This window comes from Stenella coeruleoalba (assembly GCF_951394435.1).
Source record: "Stenella coeruleoalba genome assembly, chromosome: 5".
Classification (NCBI taxonomy): Eukaryota; Metazoa; Chordata; class Mammalia; order Artiodactyla; family Delphinidae; genus Stenella; species Stenella coeruleoalba.
This window is the reverse complement of record NC_137150.1, coordinates 135,555,907-135,580,901: the sequence shown is the minus strand read 5'-3', so window position 1 is coordinate 135,580,901 and position 24,995 is coordinate 135,555,907. Positions and strand designations below refer to the sequence as shown.

Genomic DNA, 24,995 nt, shown 5'->3' with positions numbered 1-24,995 from the left:
GAAACTTGCTCACCAACCTGAGAGCCAGTCTCCAAGGCGTTTAGATCCGGGAAGTCACCTGGACAGCAGCGTGATAACCTTCTGGTGGTGACAGGATACGCTGTGCCCATTCAGGGCCAGAGGACAAATGAGACCAAGTCTGGTTTCATGCGCTTGTCAGATTATTCAAATTCTGCAAAGGTCGGTCTCAGGGTTTTGAAATGATTCAAAATGTTTGTTTTCATGTCATTAAAAATTTTTTTAAATATAGTAAAATTTGAGTTAAAAACTTTTTTTTTTTTGAAATTTACAGAGTCAAAATCACATTTTTTTGGTGCAGAGTTCAAAATGTGTTTTCAAAGCCCTCTTGGTGGTAGGGCACATGCCATTAGCTTTAAAAGAGGCCGAAAATATACTGAAGCTATCAATTCTAAATGCATTTCTTCCAAGTATACTGTCATTTGCAGTTCATGAGCCAGAGACAAACTGCATGGGACGTTTAAGGTAATGACAAGCGGAGAAATCTTCACCCTCTGCTCCCACCAACTTAATCACTCTTTCTTCTTTTCCACTTTTTCCTCCATCCCTTTTTCCTTTCAAGTGTTCACTGCCTGCAATGGACCCAGCTGTGTCTGCCCAACATTCCCACGTTGAAGCCCTCACTCCCAATGTGATGGTATTTGGAGGCGGGGCTTAGGGGAGGTGATTAGGTCTAGATGAGGTCCTGAGTGTGCGGCCTTCAGGATGGGACTGGTGCCCTTCTAAGAAGAGACAACAGAGAGAGCCCCCTACCGCTGCCCCCCAGCCATGACGTGAACATACGGTGAGAAGGTGGCAGTCTATAACCAAGGGGAGAGCTCTCACCAGAAACTGACTATGCTGGCACCCTGATCTCAAACTTCTAGGCCCAGAGCTGTGAGAAAATAAATTGCTTTTGTTTAAGCCCCCCAGCCTACGGCAGTTTGTTACGGCAGCCCGAGCTAAGACACTGCCTGTTATGGGTTGAACTGTGTCCTCGTAAAAATTCTTATGTTGAAGTCCTAACCCCTTAGAATGGGACCCTATTGGGAAATAGGTCATGCAGATGTCATTAATTAAAATGAGGTCATGGGGAGTTCCCTGGTGGTCCAGTGGTTAGGACTTGGAGCTTTCACTGCTGTGGGCCCAGGTTCGATCCCTGGCCAGGGAAGAGACAAGATCCCGCAGCTGCGTGGCCAAATAAATAAATATTGGATAAACTAAAATGAGCAGAGTGGGCCCCAAACCTAATATAACAGGTGCCTTATAGAAGAGAAATTTGAACACAGACATATACACAGGAAGAACACCATGGAAAGATCAGAGTTGGGCTGCCACAAGCCCAGGAACTACCAGAGGCTAAAGGAGGCTTGAACACATCCTTCCCCAGCACCTTCCGAGGGAGCGTGGGCTTGCCAACACGTGGACCTCAGACTCTGGCCTCCAGACCCATGAGACAATCCACTTCTATTGTTTAAGCCACTTAGTTTGTGATACTTTGTTATGGCAGCCGTAGCAAACTAGTATGTAAAGCTTTAAGAGCAGGTCTCACGAAAGAGTCTAGTTACTGACTACCATAGCACCTTTAATGTGCCAGGCTTTGTTTTTCTTTTTTCTGTGGCGACACCCCGTAGCATGTGGGATCTTGGTTCCCCAACCAGGGATGGAACCCGTGCCCCCCGCAGCGGGAGCGCGGAGTCTTAACCACTGGACTGCCGGGGAAGTCCCAGTCCCAGACCTTTTGGCGGGCTTTGCTAGACACCCCTAGTTTAAAAATACAGACCCCGGGGCTTCCCTGGTGGCGCAGTGGTTGAGAGTCCGCCTGCCGATGCAGGGGACACGGGTTCGTGCCCCAGTCTGGGAAGATCCCACGTGCCACAGAGCGGCTGGGCCCGTGAGCCATGGCCGCTGAGCCTGCACGTCCGAAGCCTGTGCTCTGCAACGGGAGAGGCCACATCAGTGAAAGGCCCGCATACCGTAAAAAAAAAAAAAAAAAAAAAAAATACAGACCCCGCCTCATCAATTTCCCATCTGGTGAGACAAATCCAAACCACACAGCCTAACTACAAAACCAGGAAGGAAACAAACGTGGCACACAGTTCCTTCTCGGCCGCTGTGATTTTAGCTCGTCTCTAAACCTCCACTGCCCGAGTCCCAAGGCTCCTCCACGGGACCCTAGCCGGGCCGCCCTCTTACCCGGCAGCTGGAAGAGCGCGTCGCAGAGCTGCTCGGTCTCCTCCTGGGACAGGTACACGGGGAAGGTGGCGCAGTCCAGCAGCAGGTGGCAGGCCGCGGCGAAGGCCTCCCTGCAGCCCTCCCTCGGGCTCCCCGGGTCAAGGACCACCTGGTCCACGGCCCACTCCTCCTCCCCCTTGCGGCCAGGGCTGCTGGGCAGGGGCGAGGGTGTCTCCAAGCTCTTTGTCTTGAATGGAGACCCTCGCACCGTGAACAGGTCCGAGAGCATCTGCCTGAACTGGGGCCCGCCGAGGGGCTTGGCCTCCCACGAGCTCTTCCTCCCCGAGTCGCTGCCCGCCGTGCCCCGCACCCCACCCTCCTCCCTCGGGCCTGTGGGCTCTGCCAACTTGGTTTCTTCTCCGGATGCCATCAGCTGTGCTCCAAAAATGTTCTTGTGGGCAAAGTTGGCAATTAGCTCCTGGAGGCAAAGAAACGTCCTCTGCATGCTGCCGCCCTTCTTCCAGACGTCGTCTTTGTCTGGAGAAACCCTGGGAACCCTCAGGTGCTCAGAGAGCTCTGGCGACGAAGCACTGAGGCCGATGCCACTGTCTTCAGATTTAAGCGGAGGAAATGGAGCGTCTTCATCACCAGGAAGCACTGCGTTTGTACCTAAAATTACTTCACCGTTTTCACCTTTGACTGGACTCTGCAAAAAATGGAAGTTTGTACCGTGTATCTCGAAAGACGAAGGGATTCAAACATCAACTGAATCAGGCTACGAACGCATCCTCCCTGCTTTTCAAAATCACAGTTCTCTGCCCCGAGAGGATCCCTGTGTACACGTGTATAATACAATGGAGAGGGCACGCAGGGGGCAAGAGAAAGGCGGCCGGCCCAGCGAGGCGGCTGGCCAAGCCCTGTGCTCTTTGGGTGGGCTGGCTTTGAGCCCACTTTATTTATTTAGGCCCTTCAGGGTCCAACAGGGTTATTTAAAAACAGCTTCTGCCAGATGTAAAAATATGAATGAGGAAACTGGGCTGAGTGTAAAATAAAGGCACAAAGGAATGAAACAAGGGGAGACAGCTAGAACAAAGTGTTTACCCCCGTACATGTTTCACACACACACATATATATGCGGATATATATTCTGTGGCTTTTCCAAAAGGATGACACTTCAACCTTTAATGAATCAACCTCTCATACTGTTACTCAGCTCATACGGCATTAAACTGAAAACTTTTCAGCATTTGACCCACTGTGCTCTTTGGGGAAGACTGAGACAGTATCACGCAATTTTAGAAACACAGTGTTATTTATATTTGTACACTACACATGCTTAAACTTTATATCTTACAACCTTTTTAGGATATTTTTTTCCAACAGCTGTAACAGCTAGGAAAAAAGAAGAAAAAAAAAAAGACTAACTTAGAGAATGAAGCAACAGTCTGTAATTAATTTGCAAACTGAGATGCAAGCCCCATGGGGCAGGCATCTGCCCCCAGCACTAACCAACACACACAGCTGTCTTTCAGGAATGCTTCGCTTTTTTAGTCTGTTTGCACACCTGTCTGCCATTGCACCGAATGGATTTCAAGGGCAGAATTTTCAAATCCCTAAACAAAGTAGAAAATCAAAATAATTCAAAGACCATGGGCCGGGGCTTCCCTGGTGGCGCAGTGGTTGAGAGTCTGCCTGCCAATGCAGGGGATGCAGGTTCGTGCCCCGGTCCGGGAGGATCCCTCATGCCGCGGAGCGGCTGGGCCCGTAAGCCACGGCCGCTGAGCCTGCGCGTCCGGAGCCTGTGCTCTGCAGTGGGAGAGGCCGCAGCAGTGAGAGGCCCACATACCGCAAGAAAAAAAAAAAAAAAAAGACCATGGGCCTCTGACTGCTTGTGGAACCATAACTCTTACAGTCTTTTTGGAGGACAATTTGGTAGCATCTTTCTAAGGTAAGAAATGGGTTTGACTGCAACCCATTTCTATAAACTGATCCCTCAGAAACACTTGCAGCCCTGAGAACAGGTTGTGCGAAGATGCTGACTGCAGCACTGTAACAGTGAAAAACTAGAAATAACCAAAATAACCTCGATAGGGGAAGAGGTGAAGAAATTTAAAGCCATACCATAGACTCTCATTCAGAAATGAGAAAAGAGTAAGATACCTCTGTGAACACAGATATGGAAAGATGTCCTCCAAATAGTGTTTGGATGAAAACCAAAGTGGATCAGAGAATAATGTATGTTATGGGTTGAACTGCGTTCCCTAAAAAGATGTTGAACTCCTAACCTCCAGCATCTGTGAACGCGACCTTATTTGGAAATAGGGTTCTTGCAGATGATCAAGTAAGTGAGGTCATCAGGGTGGGTCCTAATCCAATATGACTAGTGTCCTTATAAAAAGGTGAAATTTGGACACACACATATGCGCACAGGGAAGATGCCGTGTGAAGAGGAAGGCTGCAATTGGGGAGGTGCGTCCATAAGCCCAGGAACACCAAAGATCACTAGTGAAACACCAGAAGACAGGCAAGATGCATGGAATGGAGTCTCCCTCACAGCCGCACAAGGAACCACCCTGCTCACACCTTCATCTCGGACATCTGGCCTCCAGAACTGTGAGACAATAACTTTGTTATTTTGTCACCCAGTGTGGCACTTTGTTACGGCAGCCCCAGGGACTACTCTCTCACTTATATTAAAAAAAAACACAGGGCTTCCCTGGTGGCGCAGTGGTTGAGAGTCCGCCTGCCGATGCAGGGGACACGGGTTCGTGCCCCGGTCCGGGAAGATCCCACATGCTGCGGAGCGGCTGGGCCCGTGAGCCATGGCCGCTGAGCCTGCGCATCTGGAGCCTGTGCTCCGCAACGGGAGAGGCCACAACAGTGAGAGGCCCGAGTACCACAAAAAAACCCAAAAATACAAAATTACATGTATACAAACATACACACAGAAAGGTCTGGACGGTGAGCTGTGTCTAACCATTAGCTTACTGATGGGCTTCAGCAGGAAGTAGCAGGGCAGAGGGTGAAACGACCGGGGGTTGCTCCTACACTAAAAGTTTTTATGAAGTGTGTGAGGATTTTAGGTGCGTGTTTTAGATATTACTGATATATCTTCTAGTCTTTACCCCTACGCGGGAAGGTACAAGGTTCCTTCAGCCCAGAGTACCACTTCAGCTCCTCCCAGCACGTACCAAGCTTCCACTTGCAGGCTCCGTGTCCAGGTAGGAAGGCGGCATCTGGACCTTGCTGAGCACTTTGAAACATGTCTTCAAGGTGTGCGTGAGTTCAGGTAAGCTTAGCGCCTCCATTTCCTTGGCCAGAGACTGCACCAGGCAGCCAAGCACCTGAGGGAGGTACTGGGTTTGCACCTCAGAGTAAAGTTCCTGTGAAACAGAGACACGGGTTTAATGTGTAACCAGTAGAAAATTCAAATTTTTTTTACAGCATAAGTTTGTTTCACATTAATTCCCAAATCAGAAAACAAAATAATATTTCTTTTTGATCTAAATAAATCAGTGGACATTCTTCCTCTCCTTTCAGGTGGCTTTCCTCTTTCTAGCAGAAAATAGTCGCCACATTTATTTCTATATTAAAGAAATCAATTTCTTTTGAGAAAATTAGCCAAGGCTGTGACTTTAACTAAGAAATGCATTTACTCTCTGGGACTTCCCTGGCAAGCCAGTGGTTAAGACTCTGTGCTTCCACCGCAGGGGGCACAGGTTCCATCCCTGGTCAGGGAACGAAGATCCCGCGTGCCGCGCAACGCGGCCAAATAAATAAATAAAAATTTTAAAAAAAGGACATACGTTAACTCTCACTCTTAAATAACTGTTGTTATTTAGGATGGATGACACTCAGCTCATCATCTGCTTTCCATAACTTCAGCTCAGCCCACTTACAACTGGCTCAAAAGTTATAACCCCTTTATATTAAAAGGATCTAAAAGAGACAACATCCAGCTACATCTTCCATGCTGAAACACACATTAACACAGTGCTATGTATTTAGGTAAAACTACTTCTTCAGTAAGTTTAGGTTCATAAAAAGGCCAACAACACTAATCAGAATGTAAGTAACAGCCAGCACTGGGCCATCTCCTTAGAGCAAAGGACCTACCAGGGGGATCACGTCCAGGAGGAACACAAGGAGGGTGCAGAGCTCCGAGACTGTCGGGGGGGCGCCGACGCGTCTCCCGGCAGCGTGACTCTGCTTTGCGGGTCTGCGTGAGTCACAGGAAAGAAAAACAACTCTCTTATAATAATTTCAAGCGTTTCCTATGATTTCCAATAAAGTCGCTTTATTCTATTTCAACCATAATGAAAGACAGCTTCTGCAGTTCTAATAATGAAGCTTTGGTGCCAAAAACTATCTAACATAGACAAGTGTCAATAAGTCTTGAATCTGCTTGTCTCCAAAACAGGTTCACTCTGACTTGAACTTCATCAGACCAGGTGAGGGTGGTCCATGCCCACGTGGGATTCCCTACCCAGCAGATCTGGAGCTACCAACAGTAACAATTCCAGGCCCCCAGCCCCAAACCAAAGGCATGTTCCCGGGGAAAGGGCCTGGTGACAGAATGCAGGACAGCTGTTCAATTTGCTGTCAGAGCAACCAGAGACAGCTCCCTGCATGTCACCAGGAGCTCATCCCCACGAGCTGCTTAGAATTTCTCAGCTCCCACAGAGAAGTGTAACTCCACTGGGCTTATCTTATTCTCAAGCTCAACACTTCCTTTTCAAGAAGTAGGCAACTGGATACGTAAGTTACAAAGTCAACATACTAGTTCCCAAAACAGTAATTTTGGATTCGTCTAGCTATCACAGTACGATTCAACCTGAGTTAATTTTCTTCATTGTAAATTATCGCTTAGTTATCTTGGCATTTATCTTGGTAAGGGACTCAAGAACTGTAACCACTACATCTGGGAGATTCTGCTGCTGGGTGCCTGCTCTGAAGAGACCCATGCATCTGTGTGTAAAGAGACAGGACCAACACGGTCACCAGAGTACTATTTGCAACAATGAAAAGACTGAAACTGGTTTATTCACACACTGGACTACTATACCTAAGATGAATGAACTACGTGTATATAAATTTCCAAAGGGCTGTGGACCATACCCCACCCCCCAAAACAACACATTGCAAGAAGTTATATACAACTTGATAGTATTTATATAAAATTTGAACAGACAAAACAGACTATATCATTTCTGGGTACACATGTTATAAAAACACAGGTATCACAGGACAGACATGAATTTCAGAACAGTGATGAAAGCTGGGATGAAAGGAGGGAAAAGTGCTGGGAAGGTGGGGAGTTAGCTCTATCTGGGTAGCAACATTTTATTCCTTTAATAAAAAAGATGTGAAAAACAATGATCAAGTGTGGTCTATAATTTCAGCAATGGGTGCATGAGTGTCTGACGTCATTTCCCATCCTTTCTTACATTGGAATGTTTCATAGTTAATTTTTTTTTTTTTTTTAAAGAAAGCACTCCTCGTAACTCTGAAATGGAACTAAGCTGACCAAAATACACTCTAGCCTCAGTATAACATGGCCTTGCTGTCCGCCGTGGATCCGATTACAATTAATTTACTCATCACAGGTTTGAACACCTGCTGGGGCCTGGCACCAGACGAGGCAAAGGGCATGGCAGGAGCAGCTGGGACGTCGGGCACGCCTGGTTCTAATCTCAGCTGCTGCCGATCTGCTGTGCAATGTCACACGAGGCGCTTCACATCTCTGAGCTCCTCTTTCTTATATGATGGATGGCCCTGCTTCTCCTGGGGGTGTCCAGGGGATGGCCCGCGGCAAACGTTAATAAGTTATGCTTTGATTACACTTGCAGGTACTGAAGACACTGTGAGAACACAGAGCAGCCCAGAGGACGTGACAAGAATGAAGTTTCACAGCATGACTCACAGGACCAAATGGGGTTTGAGAGATTACATCAGTCCTCCTTCACAGCAAAAATCACACGGGAAAGGACTCCACAGGGAAGTTTGCTGTCCTGAGCACGCCACCGCCAGCAATTTGGAGGTGGTGCAAGTCACCAGATTGAAAGTGACGGGAAAGCTGATTATAGGAGCTTAGAACATGAATGCTTTCATCTGAACAGTTACACACCAATTTCAATAAGAATTTAAGATGACTGATGATTTCAAAAACACTCTTTCCAGTCCCAGGACCACAAAACTAAGCTTCCTGAATAGATTAGGGCTCCAAGGGCACCATGCAAAGAAAGCCGATTAGATGAACCCAACCAGAAAATGCACAGGCGAGTTTCTGAAGTTCGACTTCAATGAGGAAGCTTCAGTATCATGTGAACCTTCTCAATGGCACTGTTTTTAGTTCTATTATGATTTTAAGTGAATTCTATCGTGTACTCAGCAGAGACGACCCAGCATTAGCGAGTTAAGTATAATCTGACCACAACAAGCAGCTACGAAACCATGACACCCTCAATTCCTTCCCACATGTTCACAAGCCGTGAACTGGCGGCTTACCTAAAACAGTCCTCAAAGCACCTTGTCATGTAATCCCAGAGGAAGTCTGTGCTTAGGGATGTGATGAGCAAATTCACTGTTTTAACAATCTCAGAGGCATTTCTGTTTTCTTTTATTGTACTGTAAAGAAAGAGGGATATTTATAAATATATCTATGAAAAAACCTGTATTACGGGAATGCCATGTCTGAAAAACGAATTCATTGTACCATTTACAACTTATTTCTAGAGACACTGACAAACTCGGTTATAGATAAAAAGTATTACTGTTCTTATATAGGGAAGAGAATGCATCGTGCCATCCTAAACAGTATTTACACTGATCCATTCCCTCAGAAGTAAGCTTAAGAGCTATTGTAGGACTTCCCTGGTGGCGCAGTAGTTAAGAATCCGCCTGCCAATGCAGAGACACGGGTTCGAGCCCTGGTCCGGGAAGATCCCACATGTCGCGGAGCAACTAAGCCCGTGCACCACAACTACTGAGCCTGCGCTCTAGAGCCTGCAAGCCACAACTACTGAGCCCGTGCGCCACAACTACTAAGCCTGCACTCTAGAGCCCACAAGCCACAACTACTGAAGCCTGTGCGCCTAGAGCCCGTGCTCCACAACAAGAGAAGCCACCGCAATGAGAAGCCCATGCACTGCAACGCAAGAGTAGCCCTTGCTCGTGGCAACTAGAGAAAGCCCTCACGCACCAACGAAGACCCAACACAGCCAAAAACAAATAAATAAATATGTAAATAAATTAAAGAAAAAAGAGCTATTGTAAAAAAGAATGTTATATGGAAAACCAGTTTTAGTCCAACCATAGGTAATTACATACACTATTGGTGGAATAACATAGTACAGCCATTTAGGAGGGAAATTTGGCTAACATTTAAATGCACGTCTTCTGTGACTCAGGAAATTTATTCTAGGGATTTATCCTACAGAAATCCTTGTAGAGGTACACAAAAATGTAGGCAAAGGGGGACTTCCTTGGTGGTCCAGTGTTAAGACACTGCACTTCCAATGCAGGGGGCATGGGTTCAATCCCTGGTCGGGGAACAAAGATCCCTCATGCGGCACAGCTCGGCCAGGAAAAAAAAAAAAAAAAAGATGTAGGCATAAGGATATCATGACGATGTCATTTTGAGGCAGGAGATAGATGGGCTCCAGGCTAGGCCTTTACAACTGGCCTCTTGTTTACATTTGTTGGGGCAGGAAAAAGGTGGGCTTCAGGCTGGACACTTACAACTAGCCTCCTGTTTGCATTTCCTGAGACAGGAGATAGATGGGCTCCAGGTTAGGCATTTACATCCAGCCTCCTGTTTGCACTTCGAAAGAGAAATAACAGCAGAAACAGAGTAAACAGCCAGGCTTTGTCTCCTGAGGACACTTTATGATAACAGTCATGGCAGGAACAGAGAGGGGCTAAACCCTGTCTGAGTAAAAGATGGAGAGGTCACATATTTCCCATCCTGGGGGCAAGGGAGACATGGCGTGTGCACAGAAAGGCTCCTTGGGGGTCAGAAAGGAGGGGCCGCCACCCCACAATAGGTGATGCCAAGGCCCCCGCCATGGGCCTCTGGGCTGGAATCCGTCCTGGAAAAAAGCTGCACGCACATATCGGGGAGGGTCCTAGGGCAGGTCAGGTGTGGAAAAAGAAACTTAAATAAACGGTTTCTCTGTGTGCTCTCCCACTTGTCGTGCTGTGCCTCTAATAATAAACTTTGCACCTGCTTTTACAGTTTTTGCCTCCTTGAAACAGTCTTGCTTTCAAACGGAGGCAAGAGCCAGGGAAAATTTGAGTCTAGTCTCTTGCCCTTGCTGGTCTAGTGGCTAGGATTCCTGGTTTTCATCCAGGCTGCCCAGGTTCGATTCCTGAGCAGAGAACTAAGCTCTTGCTTCAAGCCACCACTTACTGCTGCTGCCTCTTTGAGATCAATTTTAAAATACTGAAAAAGTGGAAACCGCCCAAAAGTCAATCAATAAGAGATTGGTCAATCAGTCAGGATTTCTTAAATAAGTGTAGCTCCTTACTGAGGACTTCAAGGCAACCACTATCCTCCAGGAGAAGAGTGTAGACCTATTCACAACTTGCATTAAAAAAAAACAAACAGGCAACTAAACAGGTACTGTAACTCCACCTTAAAAATAAATGATAGGCAGCTGTGTACTTATGCACTGAAAATCTGAAAAGAAATACAAATGTTGTATGTTTTTCTCTGAAAGGCAGTGGGATTATGGGTAATATCTTTTCCCGTGACGCCTTCAAATATTGGTATACTCTACCATGAACATGTATTACTTTCATATCAGGAAAACAATAAACTACTCTCACTCTGCTAGAAAAAAGCAAACACTAAAGACTCTTGGTACACTTATAATTAATAAACCAGAAAAATCTTCTAATCGATTTAAATTTTTAATACACCCAATGCCGAGTCAGGGAGAAGGAAATCATATTAAGAGTAAAGTAAAAAGGAAGAGGTTGTACTACCTTAGAAAGTACAAAGACAGAACAAAACACAGGGCTGATGGCTAACTACACACTTTAAGTTATCGCCACGTCTGCTGTCTCCCAAACCCCACTCACCCTGCCTCCAGGGCCCTAGAGCGCCTTCATGCCCCTGGGGTGCCCTCGCCTTGCTCCCTGCTACCCCCCTTCTGACTGGTCTCCTGAAGACCCACACCCACTCACCCCACTTCCTGATCTGACCTCCCGCCGGCCCTCCCCCCCGTCACTCACCACTTGTAAACCAGACCCAGTTGCCTTTGTTGAGCAACTTTTCACACCTGATCAGTAAATACGGTTTGTACTTCCCAGTGTGGGGCAGAGACAAGATCAAACTCCTTTTAATCATCACAATATTCAATAGGGAAGAGTCGATTCATATTGATTAAGAGCACAGGCTATTTTAAGGCGTGGCCTGACCCTCTGCATCCCCACTTTCTTGAGCACTTCACAATTTATGGTAAACAGAGAAAAAAAATCATGGCATTAGGGAGGGAGGAAGAGTGAAGCTGGAAGCCCCACCAGTACCTTATCAGTGAATTTCCACTCTGAGTGTAGCTCAGTTTAAGATCAGAGCCGAGAGCAACTCTGCAGTAAGAATAAAAGGCCCGGATGACTTCGAGGAACAAATTCTCAACAACTTGAGGCCCTGCAATTGAAAAGGAAATGTCCAGGTAAATAAATTAATAATCAAAATGTTTTCTTAAAAATCCATTGTAAACCAGTGACAAACGTGTAAAGCGTATTGAGAGTAACTCTATAACACATAGATAATTTATATAGTCTTAAATGTATGGAAACTTTAGTTGCGACAATGACACCTTTAGCTGGAGGAATAACATCTGTGAAAACAGCCAACATTTTTGTAGCGCTTACTGTGTGCTGGCCACTGTTCTAAGCATTCTATAACTATTAACTTACTTAATCCTCACAATAGCCACAGAACCAGGTATGCAATCAGGTAGGCTGTCCTGATTACAAGGGGACAAGAGGACTGAGGCCCAGATGCTGAATAACTTGCCCCAGGAAGATTCTCGAAGGAGGCAGGGAGTGGGCTAAATGTTTTAAGTGGGCAGAAACTGCCTGGCCAGAGGCCGTCACTCCACAGAAGCACCAACAGAGTGGGGCAACCTCCTATTCTGAATTCTTTAACTGATGAGCTAGAACGACACAAAAGAAATAACACCAGCCCAGAAAAGCCTCAGATGGCACAAAAGAACTGGACCCTGCCCGATAGGCAGTTGGAAGGCGGCTGGACATTTCTGCTCCACAAACATCAACCAGCAGGCCTGAAGGGAGGGGCGTGACTTCCCACTCAAGTATTCAGAGGAATGAACACAGGATGATTCAGAGAAAACAAAAGCTCTGTCAAACAAGGAATCAGCAAATAAGCTAAACTCTTACGCTTCCAAAGACAAAAGGTCTCTTTTTCACGATAAGCCCCAGGTATATTTTATCTATAGCATAACACTGACAAATGCTTTTTACTAGTGAAGGAAAGCTTGTGGTCAGGATTCCAGGGGAAGAAATGAGGACGTGGCTAAAGCCTGGTGGACAAAGCACAGATAAGACTGACCTATGACCCTCCTATGCCTTCTAGTCTACATTATCAATCCACTCCTTTGTCCTTCAAGTGTGTCTTTCCTTGGAAAACTAAATTATCAGGTAGGACGAATTTGCTGGGATGGGGAAGAAGCCTGCCATTCACTGCCCCCCCCAGAAAATATGACCCGGAGCCCAAGCTAGCTCAGTGCTTTACTTGGTTCGCGTCAAGGCCTTGACGTAAAACATCCATCTCCAAGGGTGGAGCTTGGAGGCACAAAAGCTTCTTCGTGCTTTGACTTTGGTCAAGAGCAGCCAGGGCTGCACCTGTCCTGGTACCCAAGTTCACTGGTGTTACATGAGTAACATCTCGGGATGGGCCGTCCGAGTGCCATTAAGGAAGCGTCAGAGTCCTGACAAAGAGGGCTCAGGCTCTGGCGTCAAACAGACTTCAGAGTTTGAGTCCCAGTTCCTGGGTGGCCCCTGGCGAATGACTTCGCCTTGCTCAACCTTAGTCTCTCCCTCTGTAGAATGTGTACAGTAAGAAAATCTACCCCAGGGTTGTTGGAGGTACAGAAGTATGCAAGGAGATGCGTATTAACGATGCACAAAATAACTGCTCAAAAAAATGTCACCATTATTATTAACAACAGTGAAAACACACCAGGACCTCAGTCTCCCTTCCGTCTCCCTCGACCAGAAGCCCTTGTTTCCCTTTGTACACCTAGAGCCTAGCACCTTCCCTGCTGCACAGATGCCCCACGCCCGTCTCTGAATGCATAAACAAAGGGTCCCCATCCTGAGGCCAGAGGGAGGAGGAACTGAAAGAACACCCTCAGCTCTCGTTCTCTGCAAACGGCGCCCGGACAGTGGGCACGTCCTGAGCGCTCAGATGAGGCCATCAGGGATGAATCCCACGGAGAAGGGGGTTTCCTTCCTTGTTACCGTGTTCCAGGGATGAGATATTGAGATCTTAACAGTGAATGGATACTGGGGCAGTTACTTTTTTTTTTTTTTTTTTTTGCGGTACGCGGGCCTCTCACTGTTGTGGCCTCTCCCGTTGCGGAGCACAGGCTCCAGACGCGCAGGCTCAGCAGCCTTGGCTCACGGGCCCAGCCACTCTGCAGCATGTGGGATCCTCCCAGACCAGGGCACGAACCCGTGTCCCCTGTATCAGCAGGCGGACTCTCAACCACTGCGCCACCAGGGAAGCCCCAGTTTCTTTTTTTTAAAGGAAGGGAGAGAAGGTCACTTTCCTCAATGGGTGCCCAGAGGACCACGGTATATAAGGGGCGACCCTTTTGGAACTAGAGTCTAGTTCAAACCCTTTCATTTGACAGAGGAAAACAGTGAGGCCCAAACAGCAGAAGGGGCTTGCCCAGGGTCACAAGGCAAGAAGATGGAGGAACGTCCCCTATTTGCTTCAGAATACAATCAAGGCTCAGTTGAAGAAATGATTTGATTGAAGAAACGTTCTCACAAGGTCAGTACTGTACGTGCCCTGCAGGCACGCGCGCAGACGAGCACAACAGCTCAAAGGTATTATAATTTCTTCACAAAAACGTTCAAGTAATTGTGCAAAACTTTTAAGTGGTGCCCAGATGATGAAAACTGAAACACACAGCATGACTAAACTACTTCAAGGTTCTGAACTTCCAAAGATTAAACTGTATTCTAAATAACACGTTGATTGTATCTCACCGGAGTTTTAATGGTGTATGATGGTAAAGCGCATCTAATGTTACCTATTTCTGGCTTGTCAAGCAGACTGGTAAGGATGCGGAAAGGCTTCAGGTACATGTGGTGGCGCTCCTCTACGTCAGCATCAGGGAACTCCTGGTGCAGTATCTCAGCCAGACCCTGTTTTTTTTTTTAAAGCCACATATTAGGGTATTATATACAGTATGACTTTATTGGTTGTTCTAGTTGTTAAATGCTCTGGGATAGAAGTAAAAGCAGTCATGCAGCACGAGGTGACGACAGTCGGCCCTCCATATCGTGGGTTCTGCAGATTGAAAATATTCGGGAAAAAAAATTCCAGAAAGTTCCCAAAAGCAAAACTTGAATTTGTCGTGCACTGGCAACTACTTATATAGCATTTACACTGTATTCTACAACTATTTACAAAGCATTTACATCGTAAGTAATCTAGAGATGGGTTAAGGTATGAGGATGAGTATAGGTTATATGCAAATACCAGGCCAAGTTATAAATATAAGGGACTTGAGCATCTGTTGATTTTGGTATCCATGGGGGTGGGGTGGGGTAGGGGGCTGCTGGAATCAATCTCCTGCAGATTCCAAGGGACAACCATACACGAGACTTTCCCAACCGTGTACCAAGGAACAGCCCCCCTGTCTACTTCTGAGGTCCCACAAGGAACTCCACTGAAGAACCATGGTCAGGAATGCCCTAATTGGGATCTACTTTCCAGAAATGCTCCTTTACCTCAACTAAAAGATCCTTGGAATATTTCTCAAAAAAATACGAGGACTGGTCTTCATAAGAATTTGAGATTTCCGATTCCGGCACAATGGTATTTCCTTTAATATCTGAACCTATAAAAGAACAAGCACCATGAGCTGTAAAGAAATCTATACATTTAAAGTACATCTTATTGTGCAAAGGTCTCATGCTCTGACATTTTTGTTTGTTTGGGGTTTTTTTGTTTTTTTGTTTTTTGTGTTTTTTTTTGCGGTACGCTGGCCTCTCACTGTTGTGGCCTCTCCCGCTGCGGAGCACAGGCTCCGGACGCGCAGGCTCAGCGGCCATGGCTCACGGGCCCAGCCGCTCCGCGGCATGTGGGATCCTCCCAGACCGGGGCACGAACCCGTGTCCCCTGCATCGGCAAGTGGACTCCCAACCACCGCGCCACCAGGGAAGCCCCTATTGGTTTTGTTTTGTTTTCTTTGTTGTTTTTTTTTTTGCTCTGACATTATTAAAAATAGAATTCCTCCAACAGAAAACCAAAATCAGATCCAGCAAAACCGAGACCTATTTTCTTCTGACAGTGGTGGGCCAGGGATCAGACAGGCAGAACTCCATCTCAAGGGCATCAATTTAGTTTACCCCAAGAATTCATCCTGAGTGTCTTTGACAAGTATGGTTACAAGGATCTAATAGAATGAGTATCATTTTTAAAAACCAGTATTTATTTGTATGGCACTACATAAAAAATCAAGGTATTCTCAACCACATGCCCTCATTTTGAGCCTTGGTTAAGTCTCTAAGGTCCTCAGGGCAAGGAACAGCATCTTTCTAAGCAGAGAGTCTGGACCCCTGGGGTCGTGGCTAAGCAAGTCGGAGCCGGTCCTGTCTACATACAGTGCGCCGAGCCCCACTGGAAGGCAGCCATGCATTTAACAAAATCATCCTTTTAACAAAAATGCTCAAAGAGCCTGTGAATATCCTTCTGGAAACCCTTCATAAGCGTCTGTGCTATGACTTCTGGAAGTTTTACAACTAGGGGAAGAAAGGTTAAGAGGACTTTCTGACATTGGTATGAGAAGATCTATGAGGGTTGGAAAAAAAAAAAAGCTGAGAAGCAGAGGATTTTTAGGGCAGAAAAATACTCTGTGTGACACTGTAACGGTAGACGCATGTCATTATACCTTTATCTAAACCCACAGAACGCACAGCACCAAGTGTGAACCCCTGTGTAAACAGCCGACTGTGGGTGACGATAAGGTATCAGTGTAGGTTCCTCGACTGTAATAAACGTGCCACTCCAGTGGGTGATGCCGGTGGTAGGGTAGGCCGTGCTTGGCGGGGAGGAGGGAGGAGGTGGGAACTCTGGACCTTCCTCTTAGTTTTGCTGTGACCCTAAAACTGTACTAAAAAAATAAAGTCTTTCTAAAAAAAAAAACTATGGCGATTTTTCACAATCGCTCTGTAAACCACCTTCTCTTAGGTACACGGACTTGGGAATTTTAGGCCCTGTGATTTCCTGGACTTGTCCCCCTGAAGCCTTCCATCCAACCAACAGTCAACGGCTCTTTTCCTACAGGTCTGCAGTCTGTTCACAAGAACACATGCTCACAGAAACATGAACCAGGGTTCTCGTGCTCTTCCAAAGTCATCCAAATATCTCCCGAAATGTGTCAATGCCACAAACGTTCCCATCCAGACAAAACTTTCTTTTACATATATTCCATGTTTCTGGGTTTTCTCACACACAGTCTTATCCCATGAAACTCCTCCCTGAATAAGGCTTAGCCATCATTTTGTTGTCTTTCAAGTTTCTTAAAATGGAATTCGGTTAACATTTAAAAAATCCCATTACTTCTGTTTTTTTATGTAACAGCTGCAAGATAACCAAAGCTGCGGGGCAGGCAGCAGAACTCAGCTGACCAGTGCCAATTCAGTCACCGCGTTATCTTTCCACACTTTGTGATTCAGAAATGGATCAACAAGATTGCGACTTTATTCCAAAAATCAGCACTCAAAGGTGTCACCTTAACTCTGACTTTTCAACTCCCACGTATGACTCAGTACCTAGTAACCACGCATAAAGCCTTCTGTTCAGAGACATATCTCTTCTCAGGAGGGTCTGGGTGGCGGCCGAGAGGATGTGCACCATGTCGGATCTGAGCAGGGGGATGGCTCTCTCGTTGGAATCCTATGAGGAGGAAAGAGAAAACTATACTGCAAGGAGATGACATAGTAAATCGCCGGCTTTCCGACACGTGACCCCTCCTTACCAGTCTACAAAAGCTTTATCTTAAAGAGGCGGTTCTCAAAAGGGGTTGGTTTTTCACACGCTGCCCAGGGAAAGAGGCTATTCAATTTTCGCTATGGAAACACCACCCTCACAGAAATGACCGAGGACCCTGAATGGCTGAAAGCGAAGAGTGGTCACTGAGTGGCTGCCCTCCGCTCCAGACGAGACGGCTCGGACCTCTCCCGTCTACCCCACGGCCTCAGGAAAGACCAGCGACTCCCCTCGAAGAACACAAACGGCTTTTTACCAGACAGGTATAAAATGGGAAGAAGAACAGGACAATCTCCAGGTTATTTCTTTGCACCAGCACGTTTGAGTCCAGCAGGGATGCACATAAGGACTTTACCTACAAAAGACAGAAAGCCACGAACATTTCATGCCCGAGACACTGGACATCGTTTGCAGGCTACTCTTTATAGTCATAAATATGAAAAAAACTCTTCCTGGGAATCTTGAAACCACCGTGTTATATCGTGTGGAACAGAATAATAAGATCTAAATATGGGAAACTTGGTTCTAGCTCCAGACGCTAGGGGGCGATGTGTGACATCGGGAAGACCTTCAGCTGCAGCCCTCACAGTTCCATCTCAGAGACGGAGGGGTCTGGACCAGATCGTCAGATTCTAAGACCTCAAATTCTATAATCCCAGAAACAAATACATTTAGGTTCCAACAGGAACTTTCAGCTACACTAAAACTCCAAAAACAGTCAGTCAAATGGACTCCAAACCAATTAAGCAGACATTTTGGGTGTCTTTTCTGAGCATAGATAGATGTAATACAGCTGCATAACAGATAAGAGCCATAAGACAAGTGGTAACAAAAAGCTATGAGAACCGGGAAGAAGAGAGGGAGAGATCTTTCAACTGGGGAGAACAGTGAAGCTTTGGGGGTGAGCTGAGTTTTTTGTAATACAGGCAGGAGATTCGCTGAGACGGGGGAGAGGAGGGACAGGCCGTGAGCGCAGGACGAGGGGCTGGCTGGAGCAAAGACAGCATCACAGACGTGCCAGGCCAGGCCAAGCAGCCGGCTCCGGGAGTGTAATGGGCCTGAAGTGGAGAGTGAGGCATCTGGTGAGCTGGGAGCGGACTGTTAGAATACTCTTGAGGATGGATTTTATCTCCAGGAAACAGGTATTTTGCAAGCACAGTACAGATCTGAGCAAAGCTATGTTTTAGCAAAGTGAATCTCTTAGCAACCAAAAAAGGACTGGACGGGGAGAAACCGGTTAGAAAATTACATGATGGTCCAGGAATGAGACCTAAGAAGCTGAGGCAGGGCAGCGAAAACGGAGAAAGAAACAAAGTGGTACTGACAGGGCAGGGAAGAAGGGAACGTGACTACTGAGGGTCTCCTCCGCCCTAAGCAGAGGTCCTTTTCATCACTCTTTTCGTCAGAGAGCCCCGTGAGGAAGCTCTATTATTCCCACTTTGCAAAGAGGAACGGACTCAGAGGGGTAAGTAATCGGTGCAACTTTGTTAATGACGGATTCAGTTTCTGAACATTTTAACTTCAAAGCCTTGGGTCCACCACTAGGTGGCGACAGACTGCAGGCCATTAAACAAATGCTAAGTTTGGGGAAAAGAAAGATCTGGGAAGTTCCCATTCTTCAAGGTCAGGAGAAGGCAGGTCGCTGCCTGGGAAGAGGGGCCTGGGCACGGACAACCTAGGTGTGAGAGCAGCCAGAGGACAGGAGGGCGGCAGGGATGACGGCAGGAGCTGGAGCGAGCCTACTGTGCGAGGCAGTGAGCGGTGTGACAGGGGCAGGGGAAGAAAACGAGGCTGTGGCTCAACAGCGGACCCCAGCCAGGCTCCGCGGAGCGCCGTCGACAGCCACCCGTAACGTGGAAGCTGCGGGGCCTCCCGGAGGGCCCTCCTCGCGTGAATACGCAAACGTGACGCAGGTGTTAGAAGCCTACGCCGCCTTCGCAGCTTACGCAGGGATGCTGCCTCCTCGCCTGCCCAACCTCAGAGCGCCTCTGCTTCCCGCTGCCCCTCCCCTCCCCTCCCCGCTCCCCCGCCCCGTGACCCTGGTGACACATGTGATGGGGAGTCAGCCCGCCACGCCACGCCACGCCACCGGGAGCACGGCACCCACCGTGAGCTGGTAGTCGGTCCCCAGCATGTACTTCTGCTCTGTGCCGGGCGAGCCCCGGCTGATGTGGCCCACCACAAAGAGCGAGGCGGGCAGGCGGATGGACGGGTTCGCCAGGACGCTCCCCCAGAGGGCAGCGTAGAAGACCTCCCTGCCCACCACCAGGGACAGCCTCAGGAGCAGCGCGTCCGTCCTGTGGGCGGGAGATCATAGAATTAGGGCGCATCCCGCGGGCTCTCACGGGCGCGGCTCTCTCTCCCTGGCCGGGAAGCACCATCTTCCTCCTCATTTTGAGATGCTGCCATCTCTTGCCCTTCTGTGTTTGTCCACCTGCTGGCTGTCACTGAAACTGAATTTGCTAGAACAAACATGTCACCGAGGGGTGCGGCTTCTTGGCCAGGAGGCAGCATCTGACCGGTTGTGTCACCCTGTGGCAGAGATCCGTCTCCGCCTCCGGCCTTGCTGCGGATGCCGTGGCATTTACATGGTGCTTACAGGTTCCACTGCCCAAAGTGGATAAGCAGATCAGCCACTCTGTAAAAGTAGGAGGAGTCATTTAAAAAAAAACAAAGGCTGGCCTTCCCTGGTGGCGCAGTGGTTGAGAGTCCGCCTGCCGATGCAGGGGACGCGGGTTCGTGCCCCGGTCCGGGAAGATCCCACATGCCGCGGAGCGGCTGGGCCCGTGAGCCATGGCCGCTGGGCCTGCGCATCCGGAGCCTGTGCTCCGCAACGGGAGAGGCCACAACAGTGAGAGGCCCGCGTAACGCAAAACAAACAAACAAACAAAAAACAAAGGCTTATGTGACTGATTGAAGACCTAATGATAAAGACACCCCCGACCTGAGCACAGCCAAAAGTGTGCCCAGTGACACCGGATTTTAGAAACACTGGGGACAACATTCCCCTGGGCCTCCTGCTTCACGGCACATTCCAGAAGGTCTGGAGCCGACTTCCCATCACTCTGCCCACAGCACCTCCATACACCCGCTCCCACTCCAGGAAGCCCTCCTGCGGACGACCAACATTTATTCGCCTCTTTATCTTTATCCAGGTCTCCCGTGACACGACGTCAGCGATTTCACGGCCGTCCTCACAGAAGCAGCAGCATCAGTGGGTGCGGGCTTGTTTTTCCACTGACACTGACCGAGGCCTGGCCCTTCTCCGCTCGGGGTGCACCTGCAGCTGACGGGGCACCTTCCCGCCGACTGCGAACACAAAGCTTGCAGGCCGGGTGATAGCATCTATCGATACGACAGCGGAGGCAAACTCCCACAAAGGGATTTCACTTGCACAGAAGTGAAACCTCTGTGCATTTCAGCTCTCAGCTATGGCAGGGAAAAGGGATGCAAATGTTGTGAAAATACCTGAGAGTCTTTGAGCAAAAACTCAGCACAGGAAAACAGCTGATGCTGAGGCCACACAGCCACCGTCACCACTAAGTCTGCTCTGCTGGCTGACACCCCCCAATGCCCAGATGAGCGTCTGACACACACCTGAAAAAACTGTCAGATGAAGGCCATTCTTTCCCTTTTACTATACGCCAAACTGTTTTCAGCTTACTTTTTAATAACCACTTCTGTGTATATTAAAACATTTCATACAAAAAATGCCTACTACCTTTTGATATAAAAAATAAATTTTGTTCTCCCTAAACCTAGTCTCCTTAAGCCTTCTTTTTGACTCATAAAATATTTGTAGCAAAAGATACAGAGAAAAAAACAAAATGAAGAAGCACAAGTAACACCCAAATGTTTAGAAGAAGGACACAGAATGGTTTAGTGGCTAAAGGTACTGATGGGTCTTCTATCAAGGCTGAGCAAACAAATAGAGCTTATCGTTGCCCAGGTCTGAAAACAACCAAATAAAGGCCCTAATTTGGGGCAGAAGTGCCATTCAGCAGCTGCGGTTACAGTAAGTCGGGCAGATGGGTCACTGTGTCCTCTGGACAGACAGCATGGTCCTGAGCTAGGGAGAGATTCCCACAGCAACAGAGTAATTTAGGAAGCCCCCGGAGTGCTCCTCTCTCCAGGATCCCAGAAGACCACCGCTTAGCTAAAACCCAACGCAAACACGACAATGCACGCACTGCTATCACATCCCCTTTGACTAGGACAGCATATCCCCAAAGTACGTTCCACGGAACACTGGCCACTTGGGCTGTTCCACAGTAGAGAGGTTCCACTGTCCGGGAGCCTGGGGAACGCCACTTATGCTATCCTTTCTTCAATATTTACAGAACTCTGGCTAGTTTTCTTTATTAAAGAAACACAGGTTTATATATAAATATAAAGATTCCCATTTTATTCTAAAAATTAATGGATATTAAAAATTGAAATGATGCTACAGGTCCGAAAATGGCAATGGTGACAGGACTTTGCTATGGAGAGCAAAGTAAAGAGCAAGATAACTGGGGTTAAAAACTAAGTAACTTGCTACTAAATAAGAATTACTCATAGCACCTCAGCTGTGAAGTTCCAAAGTAAGTGTGCAGTTTAGTGTCCAGAATGGTAATCTTTTCTATTTAAAACCAACAATCAACAAAACAAAACACACACACCAACCCCCAATCCCTACTCCTCCCGTCCTTCCTCAGCCACCCTGGCTGCTTGCTGCTTTCGTGCCCCCTGCAAACACGAGCCCATTCTAACGACACCGACACGCTCTCCTCTACTCAACTGATAGCAGGTGAGGGACACAGGCCGTGCGCCGTGAGCCCCAGGCGCTGCACGACTCTGGCCTTGCGGTCACTTGCCGAATGGACCCTCGTGGAAAGCTGAGCTGTCCCAAGACCGAACAGCGCGGGGTGTGACCATCTGAAAAAGCAGGGCAGTGACAACAGCGCTCTGCACCACCATAGTCGGATATATGTCAAAGAAGGGGGGGGAAGCTCTAGACCCAGCAGAGCTCATCATCATGGTGCCTGGAGTCAGCCAAAAGAAAGGTCAATAAATATTTTTCAATTACTATCTAAATCGGGCTTTCTCAACCTCTACCCTGTGGCCCCCTGGGGCTGGACGCTCCTGTGCTGTGGAGGCAATCGTGTGCACTGTGGGAAGTTCACCTGCACCCCTTGCCTCCACCCGCTAGATGCCGGTAGCACCCTCCCCGCCCCAGGTGTAACAACCAGAAGTGTCCCCAGATATTGCCAAGTGTCCCCTGGGGGACAGAAACCACCCCGGGCTGAGAGCCACTGATTTAAAGGCACATCTCTGGGGAGCCGGGTTTTGCCTGCTTTCCAACCATTGGAAACCTCCACCTCTCCTCCGTCTTCTCAGAACAGGAGTGGAGTATTCTCCCGCCCCCAATACCACTAATCCTGTTTTCTCCGTACAGCAAAACACAGCAAACTGTGTGGCTACTTCTTGGGCACTTTAAAAAAGGAATTCTGGCCAGGAGTGATCTGCAGACATCAAAGGGTTATTAGAAAGCCAGGGGGAATAACGAGTCCTAACACTGGCCAAAATTTCCATTCCCTTATGGTTCACTGACAAGAACAGACCAGGAACTGTCCCCGCCTCTACAAGACCCCTGAGTCACCCGTCCTCACCAGCCCCAAACTCACTCACTCACCCCTTAGCCTTTTCCACCACCTTGGACATCGCGACCCCCCACACCCAGACCCCCCCCTTCCTGTCTCTGCAGAGTATTTGCTGGGGTCGAGGGTGTCTGACTCAATTCCTATGCACGGTGGGGAAGAGTCGTTGCTGAACTCTCTCAAACTGACACGGATACGTGCGGTCACCCGACTGCCGTGCTCTGAGACCACACAACCCTAGACCAGCCTCCACCTCGGAAGGCCAGTCACTCCTACCTCTGAGGGCTGCAGTCGCCGGGCCTGGCTTTCTGTCACACCTGCCTCTACTCAGTGGTTCACGTAGCTTCACTGAGCTCTTGGTTCAACATCAAGAGATCACAATGTTGGGAGAAAACACCCGTGTTAAGCAACTTTAGCGACTGTTCAAATGAACATTTGTTTATCAACTAGGAGAACACATGACAACACCCCAACTACTGACATGCTCCTGGTGTGATTCACTCTTACAGATTAAAAAAACTGCAATATGCTTTGGGAGCTGATGTGTTCATCTTCAGATGATGGGAAAAAAGCATTTATATACACACATCTGTTAGGAAAACGTGAATGGATCAGAACTCTAGAAAGAGCCTGAGACTAAGAGTCAAGAAACAGAGTCTGGTAAAGGTCCTCTTGTTGACCCCATATGACCCTGACTGTTCCCTTACGCACACACCTGCCCAGCCCCTCAGGGCATGGTGCGAGGTTTAAAACAGCAATGAGACAGGCCCTGCCTCCTAGGGAAGTGGATGCTAGTGACTCAGTGCACCGCCGAGGTGGATTCCCCAAGGTTTAAAACAGCAATGAGACAGGCCCTGCTTCCTAGGGAAGTGGATGCTAGTGACTCAGTGCACCGCCGAGGTGGATTCCCCAAGGTTTAAGACAGCGATGAGACAGGCCCTGCCTCCTAGGGAAGTGGATGCTAGTGACTCAGTGCACCGCCGAGGTGGATTCCCCACTGGGAAGTGGATGGCCACCACCTGCCCTGTGTGAAAGCTCCCAACGGTCAAATGCACATCCAATTCCAGCACAGATGCTTGTGACTTTAATGCACCCTTGGTCACCAGCGACTGTCCCACAAACCATTCTGATTATTTGGATTGACTGTGAGATTCCACTCCACACCCCCTGCACCCTCCGGTCACTGCCGACACCAAATAGGCCAGGGTGGCACGGCCGGGGCCTCTGGCATGGGGAAAATTTGAGCAGTTTCTTGTGTAGTCAAATGGAAACTCCTGCAAGCACACAGGTTTCTAAACCTCCCAGTCAGGCTGTACGGGGGCTCTGAAAATGGGTCCTATGAACAGAAGTTAATCACTGCAGCAATCACTCAGAATAGTTAATACGCTGGAAGTGAGTTCTCACATCATGATTCTCCAGAAAAACAGGACACTCTGTATACTCAATCTGAATGGATACTGCCTCTCTCCTCTCTCCTGTTCCTAAGCAATGACCAAAACAAACACACACCACTGCATGAACTTTTATGCGTATGAGTTGGACAAATTTCTCCAAGGTGCTTCTGAAACTTGTCAAAAGCTATTCTGCTTAGCCTCACCCCTTTTTGAGCTTATCCATCAATGAAACGTGGCCTTGCTTTTTCATTTGGAAGCTGCCTCGTATAACAGGAGGGAGGAGGACTTCAGAATGTGACATATGGGGAGTAGAAGCCCATCTCTGCTGCCCACTGACTGCAACTCCAGGAAACTTTCTTACCTTCTGACCCTCACCTGGAAGTGAGGTAATTCCCAGGCACACACGGTATTTCGTCAGGCAGAGACCACCACAGAAATGTAAACATCAACCCGCCCTGCTTCATGGCTCTCTGCACTTCTGTCCCCGTTTCCTTTTTTTTAATTTTTATTTATTTATTTATTTTTGGCTGCGTT

General features: G+C 48.0%; 1 protein-coding gene across 4 annotated transcripts in view; it reads right to left on the bottom strand.

Annotated features, from left to right (window-relative positions):
* The window catches only part of DOP1B (DOP1 leucine zipper like protein B), a 109,041-nt gene that overhangs the window by 50,029 nt on the left and 34,017 nt on the right, over positions 1-24,995 (bottom strand). For all 4 annotated transcript variants that reach the window (XR_013828300.1, XM_079921239.1, XM_079921241.1 and 1 more), the window contains 10 exons: positions 19,536-19,725; positions 17,685-17,783; positions 17,212-17,335; positions 15,166-15,275; positions 14,463-14,577; positions 11,704-11,824; positions 8,680-8,799; positions 6,289-6,391; positions 5,364-5,555; positions 2,194-2,878 (listed from right to left, as the gene is read on the bottom strand). Coding sequence is in view for 3 of the 4 variants with exons in the window: in XM_079921239.1 (XP_079777365.1) it covers positions 2,194-2,878; positions 5,364-5,555; positions 6,289-6,391; positions 8,680-8,799; positions 11,704-11,824; positions 14,463-14,577; positions 15,166-15,275; positions 17,212-17,335; positions 17,685-17,783; positions 19,536-19,725 (1,859 nt within the window). In the remaining variant the exon portion in view is untranslated. The remainder of the gene's footprint in view (positions 1-2,193; positions 2,879-5,363; positions 5,556-6,288; positions 6,392-8,679; positions 8,800-11,703; positions 11,825-14,462; positions 14,578-15,165; positions 15,276-17,211; positions 17,336-17,684; positions 17,784-19,535; positions 19,726-24,995) is intronic.